Source organism: Caloenas nicobarica, chromosome 26 (assembly GCF_036013445.1).
Source record: "Caloenas nicobarica isolate bCalNic1 chromosome 26, bCalNic1.hap1, whole genome shotgun sequence".
NCBI classification, from domain to species: Eukaryota; Metazoa; Chordata; class Aves; order Columbiformes; family Columbidae; genus Caloenas; species Caloenas nicobarica.
The window spans coordinates 1,905,316-1,918,443 of NC_088270.1; the positions used below are offsets into that span (position 1 = coordinate 1,905,316).

Below are 13,128 nucleotides of genomic sequence, written 5' to 3' on the forward strand. Positions count from 1 at the left end.
TGCCGAGCCCCGCCGCCGGAGCCACGGGACCGCCGCGCTGCGAGCGGCGGCATCAGCCCGCGGAGGGCTCTCCCTCGCTTTTCTTCATTTGTTCTTCCTCCCCCCAGTCTTTCTTTTTTTCTTTTTTTTTTTTTTTTTTTCCAAATTACATTTTCCCCCCTCCCTTTCTCACTCGCCCGGCTCTGCGGACGTGCTCGCTCCCGCAGGGAGGCACCCGCGCTGCCGCGGCGCCCGCAGCCGGCCGCAGCGCCCCGCGCCCGCGGAGAGGGGCCCCGCGCCCCGCCGAGCCCCAGGGCCCCATCGGATGTGCGGAGCGTACCTCCGGCCGCCCGTCGTCCCGCCGGCTTGCCTGCTGGGCGCGCCACCTCTTTGTCCTCCTGCACCTACATTTTTTAAATATTTTTTTTTTTAAGCAGACCTGAAAATCACTGGAGGCGGGAAGGGTGGGGGGCCCAGGGACGCTACCAGACCGACCCCTGCCCATTTCTTCTAAGGAACTCTCATGGCTTCACAGCTGCAGACAAGTTGCTGTGCATCTTGGTGGACTATCGGAGTTTGCATCCTGGCGGCCGCGCTCCTACCAGGTGAGCCGCTGCCGGCCGGTCCCCCCAGGAGGCGGTGGGCTCTGCCGGAGCGCTGCGGGGGTCGGGGCAGCCCCTGGGGAGGGCTATGGGGCACGGACGGGGGGAGGGGGTGCGGGAACGGCTGTGGAGAGGCGGGGAAGGATGGAATCGGCTTTTTGGGGTGCCCGTCCGGGTCTGGAGCAGGTGTGGAAGCATCTGCGTGAGGGTGGGAGAAAATCGGGGACGATTTCATCCTTGGCTTGGAGAGGAACAACACACGATTGTTTGTTTTGGAAGCAGCTGCAGGCAGTGGGCTCTGGAGTCCTGGGAGCTGAGGCGGTTTGTTTGCTTTTTGGATCGAGCAACGTCTAGCGAGGCATAGCAGCCAGGCTTCCCGGGAAAGGGAGCCACAAGGCTGGGTAATGGGCACAGATGTTTCGGAACGAGAGATGGAAGGTTTCAGCTGTCCAACATCCCTAAAATCCCCACTCCCCTCAACACAAACACTTCCCACGGGCTCTTTTGCAGAGAGATTGGATTGCTTACAGGTTTCAGACCTTCCTTTCGCTGCTTTTACACTTGGATGCCTGATGGCATCTGATCCATCCCTTTGGTTTTGATCCATCCCTGGAAAGGAGGAGATGGGCAAAGATTTGGATTGACTTCTCCGCAGCTCGTTCGAACTATCCTGGTGGTTGCAGAACAGCCCATGTGTCCCCAGCCCAGGGCTTGGTCCTGCCCTGGGCTCTAGCACAGCTCTTAGAAGCGGGAGAGTGACCCACTTTATGAAGTGCCCTGGGGGAGACTCTTTTATTCTGCTCCAGTGCAGAATGGGTTAATGCCATCCTGGAGGGCTTTCCGGAGTCGGCTGTTGGAGACATGGAAGGGGGACCAGTGTCTGGGTTTACAGCGCTTGTGAATGTACTGAGAAATGCAAATAGAAATGATTTTTGCCTTTCTGAGGCTGGGCTCTTGGTGGCTGCCCCCGGAGTGCATGGCAGCGGGCACGTGTGCCACCCCCAGGCCGTTGTCCAGCCTTCTGCAGGGGTTAGAGGCAGCCTGTGCCTGCAGAAGGAGGAGGGTCTGCAGCTGGAGAGGAGAAGTTGCGGTGAAGGCAGGGTGGAATTGCCTCTGCTCCGCCTCTCATTGGGCTGGGGCAGCATCCTGGAAGAGCAGCCAGGCCGGCTGGGCTGTGACACTGAGATGAGGTCTGGGCCAAAAGACTGACCATCCAAGCAAATGCCAGGGCCCAGGGTTCCCTGGTGCTAGCAAAGACGGAGATTATAACGTCCACAGCATGAGGAGAAATCAACAGAGCACACTGACTGGATGGTCCAGCTAATATGGATGAGGACAGAGGTGAAACGGGACGGAGTAGTGGTCAAGAAACCAGCAAGACTTTGAGAGGGAGAAGGTTAACAGAGTGATGAGAAACAAGATATGGGCATACCTCTGTATTCCCAGGACAAAGAGATCTGCTATGCATTGCAAAAAGAGGTGATGGAAGGGACAGCCTTGGGCTCCCCGCACTCCTCTGTGCTTCCGGGCAGGTGCCTGGCCAAGCTCTGGCTCCTCACAAGGAGGCTTAGAACTTTCCATGCCATTCTTCACCTGGTGTTCCCTCCTCACCCCTCTACCGCGGCAGCTCCATGCAGGAAACCCTCCCCACAGCCCGTGGGAAAGGCACTGGAGGTGGCATAATGCTGTGGTGACTGTCCTGGATAAATGAAAAGAGGTTTATGCTCCTCTAGTCCCTCTAGGAATTGCTTTCACCAAGGAGACACACAGCTAGTGACCCTGGGGCAGCCTGGCATCTCACCTTGCCCTGTCAAAAGAGACTTTTTTTCCCCCCACTTATTCTATTTTTGGCTGTTCTGGAGGCTTTGCTGCCAGCAGTCAGGCGGTCTTGTCTCCTGCCACTCTGCAGGAGCCCAGTAGTTTGTCTTGCACTGTCCCGCTGATGGCTCTGCCAGGACAAGCCAGTGGTGCATCTAGTGGTGCCTTGCCAAGGAAAGGGTACAGCCAGCCCTGCAATGCTCTGGGAACATAATCCTTCCCAACCACTGTCCGTTATCACCAAGTACCCTGAAGCCTGTGTGGGCGAGACTCTCGGCTGGACCAGTTTAGTGGTGAATGCTCCACGTTTGCAGGAATGATTGATCTGATATTATGTATTTATTCATTCGTTTGTTTCATTCATTTGTGCACTTGTGCTGTGGATGAGTCCCAGAGCTGCAGGGCAAGACCAGCACAATACTGTGCTGGATGCTGCACAAAGCCCCAGCAGACTGACAGTCCTTACTAAACCACAGGTCTGAATGCCATACTGAGGCAGGTAGTTCCTCAACTTCACAATCCATTGTGTCAAAATCAGCTGAGGGGGTGTGTATATATATACATACATATATATATATATATAACAAGCCATATGTAAGCTTTGAACACAGACAGGCTTGCTTATCAAGGACAAGGGGTGGGGGGAACTTAGGATCCTATATTATAAGAGAATTAGTAGCTGTGGACTTTGTTGGAAAATGCAGTTTGGTACCTAGTACCCAAGAAGGATTGGAGGAAGGCAGGAGACACTACCTGCTTTCTGGAAAACCTTTCATGCTCGTCTGATAAATGCCATTTCGTTTTGTTCCCATCCATGTATACTACCTCCCCCTTCTGACAATGTTAGCTTTTTATTGATAAGGAAATAAAAGTTCCCTGCTGTAAAAGCTATAAGGCATCCCTTATAAAAATCTGCTATACTAATTGTCTTTAATGTGATCAGCTCAATTGTCTAGAATGGATTCAGTTCAGGATTCCTGCAGCCTTCCATGCAAATCTGCCTGCCTGTCCATTTGGAACCCTTAACTAGGTATCAACTCAGGCTACGGCATTAGGGCTTCAGGACATTAATATGAACAGGGGTTATTGAAAAGCTGTGGGGTACCGGGGAGGAGAGATCCTAGGTGGCTGATCCCCAGAGGTTAGGAAGACTTGTGGTTAAATTTACGCTTTACAAGGCTTAACAATCTGTCTGTTTATCCCCGCCATGAAACTCGGTACAGCTTGAGATGCAACCATGCAGAGCAGAGGCATTCATCTTGTGCTTGGTCCTGCATCTGCAGATCTGGGCCTCTATTTCCCAACGCTCCCCTCTGTCTGGGCACAAATTCCTGTCTGCTATCACTGGGCTACCTCTTGGGCTCTGTGAGTCTTTCTTTGCAAAGCGCTTTGAGATCCTCAGCAGGGGATAGCTGGAAGGTGTTTGAAGCTTTGACACAGGGTTTCTCTGTCACGGTACTTGAAAGAAGCGTTGGCTGAGCTGTAGTGACCTGGAGGCCTTGGGTCAAACTTGGCTGCAGCTGGAGGCAGGGTTCCTTTTTGGGGAGGTACACCAGCTCTCTGGAGTGTTAGGAATAGTCAAAGTGTGTCGCTGCAGGATCTGGTCCATCTTGTACTCTTATAGAGATGCTTTAATATCCCAAAGTAGCTTCCAAAAGGCAAAAAGTTGCCAGAGTTTTTTTCAGCCTTTGGTTTGAGTTCTTAGTTGTTCCTTTTTCTCCTCCGCACCTATCTCCTCCCAAAACTCAGAAGCGACAACAACATCAGGCTATTTCAGGAAGCAAAAGTGTGTCTTTTGCTGATGTTTTCTCATTAAACCTCGCTGTTGCAGTGGAACTGACCCATTGGAGTTTTAACCTGGCATGAATTGATGAGCTCACGTATGTGTCAGTGCGGTTGAGGCGTACCGAGAGCCAGCTCAGCCCACAGGAGGGTGTTTGCCCCACGGCCAGAGCCGGGGGATGGCCACGGTTGATGCTATTTGCTCTCTGAACCAGCAGCATTAATCAAACAAGAGTTCCCAGCCCAGTGCACATGGATCCATTTGCAAAGAGAAGAAGAGAAGCAGGGACATTATCACATCCAGCAACACATTTAGCGCAAGGCAAATGCCTGCAATTAACTGGTGGCTGACGAGATGCCGATGCTGGCGCAGCCTGGCACATCTCTCCTCGCATCGCCCCTCCTCTGGGCTGCAACTGTGCCAGCCACAAAGCCAAGTTTACAGGGAGGCACCAGAAGGATCCTTTGGGCACCGCTCACGCCTCAGCTGAATCACGAAGGGAACCAGAAGAGCTGGTTATCGTGACCTGCTTTCCAAGCCTACATTTCCACTTGCGCCCCTTGCCCTCTGCTAGTGTGCCGCTAAGGCTGGGGACAGGGAGGACAGCCCATCATAAGGCAGGGGGAGAGCAGCGAGTGGCCACCACTAGCCAGGGAAAGGCTCTTTCCCACCTCCGGTGCCCAGGGGAGTTAACACAGCATCACCTGCAGACAGGAATGTGGGAAGGTGGTGGAGCAGCGCCAGGGGAAAAAGATTTTTTGAAAATGCAGAAGTCAGGCTGCCTGTGAATGCTGCAGGCATGAGTTGCCAAGTCCTCAGATGGATGGCCACCATCCCCAGAGCCTCTGAGAAAAGGTTCACATCTTGCAACATCATTGCTTGAGGTCGCGATGACTCTTGCTCAGTCCTTTTCACATGCCAGCAAGGCATATTGGTGCAAAATCAGAAACAAATGAGTGACCCTAGAGATCTTCTTGCTTTTTCAAAGATGTCGGATTGAATCAGGGCAGCTGTGATGCAGGGCGAGTTGGTGCCGCCAGCCACTGGAGCTGAGACCCAGTTTGCATTTGAGACACCTATTGTGTTAATTACCAGAGCCCAGCCATCCCAGCACAGAGAATTCAGAGCTCTGCAGTGAGGGCTCCCTAACCCAGATTATTGTTTCAGGTGAAAATTTGTTTAACTAAGGAATGAAACCTCTCATGATACATCCCCTTGCTTTCCTCCTGGCTGCTGTTGAGCCGCAGGTATTCTCCTGGCCTTACAGTTTTCTTTGCTTCTCCAGTGAAGGTTTCGGTTGATGCACATACCCTCCCAGCTTGGTTTTCAAGGGAAACACCCAGCTCCATAGCAAAGAGAAACTCCTGCCCAAACTGCTCAAAGGCAGAAGTATTATCCATGAGAGGAAGGACAGTTTCGCCTCAGTCTGCAAGTAAGAGCCCCTAGCAGACAGACAGGCACCTCCCTATCATTCCACTGTGCCACCATGCAAGGTTTGAAGTCGCGCGTTTACAATCTTGTCTCTGTTACACGCACAAACGGGAAGCAAAAGTTGCAGATGCAAGGGCTGCCCTTCCCAGCACTGTGTTATTTTATATGCCCCATGCTGTCACTTCTGTGTGACCCTGCCTCCACGGGCACCCGAGGACGCATAGGGAGCTTAGCACCTTGCTGTTCGTTCGCTGCTTCTCCCCGTCTCTGGGGCTGATGCAGCCATTCACGCAGGCTGGCATCATAAAAGCTGCGGCAGCTCTGGGCTCTGCAGCAATCCCAAGGCAGATGAACAGCAGCTACTGGGCATGAGAGGAGGAGAGGGAGAGCTTCAGTCCCTTGCTGTTTGCCCAGCCAGGAGGACAGGGGGTCCCAGGCTAGGGAGGCTGTTGTGCCCTGCATGGCGCAGGTCTGCAGCAGTTGAGGCCAGGTGGAGTCTGGCCAGCGGTTTCTTGTCCCTTCGGCATCTTCGTGGAGTGCTGGAGATGGGTGGGAGGAACTGACCCAACTTGATGAACCATCCCTTCTCCATTCCCCCATGATAAAGCTGTCCCTGCAGGGGGTTTATAGTCCTACTTTGACATTATTTGGTGTGATGCCTTTCTAAGCGATATCCACCCAACTCTGCCGCTCTCCCTCACGCTGCTACAGGCCTGCCCTCCTTGGCTGTGAGCCTGTCCTGTTGGAGATTGGTGCACAGCACCGCTTTGCATCCTTATTCAACCTACAGGTGGGCAGGGAAGAGCTTAAGGAAAGGCAAGATCTGTGTGACAGGGATGGCGTTTTCTGTTCCCCATTCCAGCCTATTTGCCTTTCCAACTGCTGGAAATAGCGAAGTGCCTCCATCTGCTCCCGAGCATGCAGGGATGCTACAGAAGGACCTGCAAATCACATCATTGCCTTGGAGCAGCGGCAGGTACCAGATGGACCACCTGGCTATGAGACAGCAGGTGCTCCCAAGCCTGGTTAGTCAAGAGGACTCTGCCTCCATCTCTCTTCTCAGCAATTCTCTCTCTACCTGGGGAAACCCCTTAATCAGACCAATCAGGAGTCTATTCTCCCTTTCCCGTGGGAGATCCATTCCTCCCCCTGTGCTAGAGCGAGGCATCCGGAGGCACGGCCAGGACGGACAGAGGGTCCATGCAGCTCACAGCCAGTGGCTAACATCCAGCGGTTTTGCTCTGGTGACAGGCGAAAGCGGCTCCCAGCACAAAGGCCCGTCTGTGCGGGAGACGAGGGGGATGGAGCAGAGCGCTGTGTGGCCACCTGAGAGCAAAACCAGCCTTGTTCTTGGTGTCAGGCTTAAGACATGGTACCAATACAGGCCAGTGCAGCGGACGGTCTGTAGCCACATCATGGGGATCCAGGAGGGACACTGGATTTCACCCAGCCTTATAGGTGTCTATTTTTTATACTGAGGATCCCACACTTGGCAAAACCAGGTTTTGTTTCTTATGCCCTGGCAAAATACCCTCCGGACCGAGGGGGATGCTGCTTGGGAAGCTTTTCACTGACCAGTTTCACCCTCCCTAGGAAAGACAGCCCAAGGGGGAGCCTGGCGGCAGAGATCTGGCTGTGGACTCAGGGTCTAATGGTAATGGGCAGAAGAGGCTGTTGGGACTCAAGAGCTCAAGCAGAGGCCTATAATTAGAGGTTGTTGTGCCGACTGTCCTAGCAAAGCCAGGGGTTACGAACAGTCCATCATGGGCAAAAGTCGTAGACTTAGGGGAGAGTTTAATATGATGAACAGGGTTTACTGGGAGGCACATACAGAGAGCTGGATAGTTCAGAAGAAAGGTCAGGGTTTCTGTCACTGTATTCTCCAGGTTTCTGTGTAGAGCAGCTTGATACATGATGGCTGTGCTGGCCTGTGCGGAGCACTGTGTCACTCAGGGCCGGGGAGGGCAGCAAGGGAGGAATGAACCGTGCCCCGTCCTTGAACAGCCCAAACAAATGAGCTAGCTGAGCCCAGAGACCAGGGCTGGGCGAGTTATCAGCACACTGTGGAGTCCTACCTCACCCCTCACCCAAACACATGGCCGTGACGGAGGTTCCTCCGTTCCTCCTTGAAGCATCTCACCCTCCCACTGGGACAGGACTAGAAATAAAGACATTGCCCATATGAAGCTTGCAGTCGGGAAGAGAAAGCAGCAGCTAGTGGTTTGGTGGCGTAGAGCAGAGACAGCTCTACAAGCTGTTCATTACTGGCCCTGTTCGTGCTCTTCCCCTTGTCAGCTGCACCAGCGCAGTGGCCAAGGACCAAGCTGCAGGAAAGGGTATTTTCTGGGTGCGGGGAGATCCAAGGCTGTGCCCATTTATGGTCATTCAGGATCAGGGATGTGTTGCACAGCAGCATCCTTGCCATGCTGTAATTTGTATCAGCTGCCACAGTTTCCATTGGATACAGGACCCCTCTTGGCTCTACAGGCAGTGCTGCTGGGTGCTGTTAGTCCGTGCGTGGCAACCCACAGCTGAACATGCTGAAGCTCTGTATGTTTTAGTTGAGAAGGATGAGTTCATTTTTGCGTACCAAGAGGCTGAGACCCAGGTGGTAGGTGCTGATGAAAGGGCAGCCTCAGACCAGCCCAGGATCCACATCTACAGGGCACCTATCATGACAACTTCAAAGCCAAGTGCTGTGCTTGTTGTGTCATATTGGTAAAGCACATGATGTCTTATGAAAGGCTTTAGAAAAGGCTTCTTGCTTTTCTCTTTGAGGCCGTGGTTATGAAAGACACTTGTGCACCAACACATGAATCAACACACGTGTTCCGAAGTGCCACTTCTGTCCTGGAGTTTGCCCCTGTGCAGGCATGTCCACCCTGCTGCCAGCGCTCCCCTTTCCCCGAGCTCGCATTGCTTCTCTGCCGTCTCCCTGGGGGAAGCAGGGGGAGGAGGGCGGCAAGGGGACCTGCTGCTGTCCCTTGTGCCATCTGCGGCAGCGCCTGGTGCTGCCCAGCCCCGGTGGCGCGGTCCAGCTGCTGGTGGGGATGCGACACGCAGACCTACAGGGCAGCAGCGCCGTCCTCCTTACTGCAGGGCCCGAGGGCTGGGGCAGCCTCTGGACATCTGCCGGGCACCAAAACAGTGGAGACGGCTTGCAGGGGAGCAGGGAGAGGCCAGGAGCTGTGTGTGTGTGCAAGTTTTATAAAGAGGCTTTTACTGGTGATGGGGCTGATCTTGCCAAACACATCTCATGTGCTTGGGTTCAGCAAGAACCCAGAGAAAATGGGGGAGGGCTTATTGGGATCTCCTTGCAGAGGGAGTGATTACAGTGTGCTCTGATCTTTAGAGGCGGCTTATTTGGCGATTTGCTTGATGCTCTGATGCCTAATGGGTGTGCTCATGCATCCCTTTGATACAAGCTGAATAAGATCCTTTTGGGATGATGACAACAGTCCTGGGGAGGGGTGGGAGGGAGAGAGGCTTGCACAGAGCACAGCTTGTAAAAGGGGGAATGTTCTCAGTGCCTGCAGACCCGGGAGGGAATTAGGAGCAGGACTGAGTTTGGCAGGAGAAAAGCTGCAGTGGTTGCAGAGGAAGGCAGTGCTCTGGCAGTTTATCTTTGGGTCCTCTAGGACTGCCCTGAGAGCAGGGCTGAGAACTCTCATATCATTACACCTCCTGCTGCCATGCAGCATTGCTAAACCTGCGATCGGTCGACCTGTGATCGGTCAGCCGTTGACAAGATTTCCCCACCCTGCGCAGGGAAGGAAACACTAACCAACTGGAGAAACAAGAGAGCGTCAGAAAGGAAAACTGGCCTGGCAATCCTGCAGAGGCCGATGGCGTGGATTTCCCAGCCCCAAAGCTCTGGTGGCCTCGCCATGCAGAACACGCTGCTCCAGCACGCACAGCACCGCGCGGGGCTCTGCCCTGGCTCTGACTCCAGGGCCACGTCCTTCAGCTGACATCCACGAGCAGGTCCCTGCGCCTTGGTGTTCCTGCCGCGCTGTGTTGGGTTGCATGCTCGAGCTCCTGGCCCAGCAAACCAGGCTTCTGTTCCTGTGAGGGTGCCGCTCCGTGGAGCCAAGTCATCTCATCTCCTATGGGACGTTATCCCAGACACCAAGTAAGTAGGGACAGTGCAGGAGTCACCCCACAGGATTCAGAGGAGCCGATGTGTGTTTGATTCAGCTGGGAACTGAACCAGCAATTTGCCAATGAAAGAACCTTTATCCCCTGACTCCCTCCAGCCCCCAGTCCTTCTGGGAGTTTGATTTCTCAGCCTACAACACAAGGGTGGTGGTAGGAATGGATTTTCTAGGGCTAGTATTTCCAGCTATCACACTATATAAAGAAAATTGTTTCTTTCTTTCTTGGTATGGCAGGAACAGACTTTCAAAAATGTACTCTGATTTTTAAATACCCTTTTCGCCTGTGGTGTAAATACTAAAATGTGTTTTTTCTCGCTCCTCTCTCCCGGAGTTTAAAAATATCGCTAGCCTGGGGAGGTGCATCTTTCAGTGAGATTTATAATGGTTGCTCTCAAGTGATGTGGAAAATGAGCCTCCCTCTGCCCCATCCAGCCTGGCACCTTCCAAGAATTTATTTCCTTTATTTGCGTGAGCCTAACAATACTTAGAGGCTGCATCTCCGCCCAAGCACTCTAATTATTTAAGTTTTGTTTATGGCCACTCTCTGGGGAGCTGAGTAGGTCCAGGCTGCTGATCCTTCCCTCGCCTGGGTAATTCCGCCCTGCATTACTGCCGTTTGATAATGATCAACAAATCACAGCTGCTGTATCTGTTGCCCTCTATGTATCACCCTAGCTCCATAATTGGCTGAGCCTTCGCAGCCAGGGTGAGCAAAGCGTGTGTGGGTCTCCCCGGCAGGGCTGCTGCGCATTGAGAACGCCCAGGAGGCTGCGGGCAGGGGTTTGTGAGTCAGTGTAGTGGGGAGCTTGTCAGGGCAGGGATTTTCGCACAGCACTTAGCGTAGCGGGGATCCCAACCTAGCCGAAGCCTTGAGGTGCTGTCTCAGCTTTGCTTATAGTAGGGCTAAGCAAGAAGCAGGCAGCTTCATATGCGAGCACGAAGCTTTGGCTCATTCCTGTCCGGTTCCCAAGCCTTGGTCGGTGCGCCGTGCCGTGCCCATGCCAAGCCGCCGCATTGCTTGTCTGCGCTGTGGCTGCCTCTGGCTCTGCACCTGCTTCCCGCAGCACCTGCACTGCTCCGTCCCCACCTCCGTGTCCCTGCTGTGCCCAGCCAGCTCCCTGCCTAGATGGGCAGCCGAGGCTGGCACTCCCGTTAACCTGCTTGGCCAAAGGCAGGCTGGGGAGTTTGGGCAGTGGGGGGCTCTTTTCTCACCCCCATGCCAAAGCTTCCCAGCCCCAGCCTGCTCCAGAGGAATCTGTAGTCTCTGGAGGCCACGTGGTTCCCAGCGCCTCTGTTCCCATCACACTCCATGATAAAGAGAGAGAGAGATTTTGATTACGTTATGACAAGCAACAGAGAGATGGGAGTGAAAGCTGCAGTCTACCTATTGTAATTCCAATTAGCAGGGGCAATGTGACCAAAGCCCCACAGCTGTATTGATCCAAACTTTTTATGGGGAGAACCTATAATGCAGTTTTCAAAGGTCCCTGGGGCACGGGGCCGAGTTCATGTACAGCTGTGGGGCAGGAGAGGAGAAGAATGGCCTGTTTATCATGGAGCACGTGAACAGGCAACTGCATTTCACCATCTGAAATGCCAGAGCCAGCCTGGTAGCTAAGCTCTCTCTAGGGCTGGATTTGCCTCAAAGTCTGTGCTGCAAACCCCCCTTGAAGCATTTAGGACTTACGTCTACCTGCGTGATAAAGCAGTTCTTCTTGGCGTGCACGTGGAATGAGTTTGTCAAGACTCAGTTTCTTCTCCAGACAGAATGTACCCAGGTAAAATAAACCAGCGCTGATCTCCCTGCTGGGATACCAAAGCCGAGGGCTGCACAGGAAGGGGGCAGGAAAGAAGAAAGGGGAGTTTCCCTCTTGCACTTGAAGGTATCTCCCCAAGGTCAGAGCTGAGGCAGGCTGGCAGAGGCTGGAGGCAGGCTGTTTGTGCAGATGCTGTCTCAGCTGTACCCTTTCTGCGGCTGAGGGGAGGACTCCAATTTGCAGTTTTGCTGGTATTGATCCGAGACCTTTCAGTGGCTCTAAACTCACTTTGGAAATAAAAGGCTAAAATAATTATTTTTAGTTTTTGTTTTTTTTTTTTTTTTGTATTCTTGACGTCCCAACTGCTGCCATGCCCGTGGAATACCTTACGGTACCTCACTGGGAATGAGAATATTTGCTGCCTCACACTGACCTCTACCAGGCCATGAATCAGCTTTTACTTAAAGGGAAAGAAAGGCCTGGAGGTGATGGCAAAGGCAGGCTGAGCTCAGAAGCGCTGGCATCATTTCTTGGCTTTGCCACAAGCTCCCTGGAACATCCTTGGTTAGCTCACTTCACCTCTATGCGCCTTTCCTTGTCAAAAGCTGCCGGTAACTGTCCCGCTCTTCTCTGCTCATATTGCCTTGTGTCTGCAGGGTGCCTTGCACAACCAATCTTGCCGACGTTACTCTATACAGGCAGGAGACCGTTTGCAAAGCACAGGGCAAGGTGACTCCCCTTTATTTTGTCGTTTTTCATAGCAGCCGGGAGCCGACAGCTCCTTACCCAGGGATTTTAGTAGACAAGAAATAGTTTTGCATAACGTACAAATATTCTATCAGTGCAAACACTGGATGCAGTTTCTTACTGCGCTGAGTGTGCGGTGTGTGGGTTGAAGTCATGGAAGTGGGACAATGTGGTCCATTGGCTTCCCTGCATGGTTTAATTCTAAGGCATCTTGATTTCTTGCTCCAATAGTTTGCGTTTGGGTTACTTCTGGTTTCCAGTCCCCATCTGGGCAGCACTCCACAGCCCTGCTGGCCTGCCGTCCCAGGCCAGCTCCCAGACCCTGGCTCTTTGCTGGACAACGCACCAGGCAGGACAGGTGACAGGGATTCACCTGTGCCCTGTCCTTGGTGGATTTGCAGTGAATGTTGAGGCAGGAAGGCTGGCTGCATGCTGGGGAGAGCAGTGTAAATCTTCAGATACCTGCAACGTGTTTTGCTTTTGCCACTAATTTCCTAGGTGGCTGTGAGCAAGTTTCATAACACCCGAGATGCTGCACTGTAGGATGCAGGTAACAGAAATATCCTGCCTTTGCATGAGCAAGCACTTCAAAAACTCTGTGGTCCTTCCGTAAGAGCGGGCAGGTAGCAATGCAAACCCAGGCCCTATGAGCCATTTAACTTGTTTCACGTGTGAGCCATCACATGATACTGATTATAATTGCCTCAGACAGCAGATGGATTTTAACAAGTGTCTTTATGCTATAAAAGCTTTCCAGTCTATCTCCTCGGTAGATTACAATTTTAGCCGTACGCAAGAGTCTATGGTATTCCAAGGCTAGGAAGATGTGTACCACAACAAGCCATTTCTTTTTG

General features: G+C 53.0%; 1 protein-coding gene across 1 annotated transcript in view; it reads left to right on the forward strand.

Moving 5' to 3' along the window:
* The first annotated feature begins 334 nt into the window (after window positions 1–334).
* NECTIN1 (nectin cell adhesion molecule 1) overlaps window positions 335–13,128 on the forward strand; it is a 63,657-nt gene continuing 50,863 nt past the window's right edge. Inside the window, exon 1 of the mRNA XM_065652194.1 lies at window positions 335–584. Coding sequence (XP_065508266.1) covers window positions 503–584 — 82 coding nt within the window. The 5' untranslated portion in view covers window positions 335–502. The remainder of the gene's footprint in view (window positions 585–13,128) is intronic.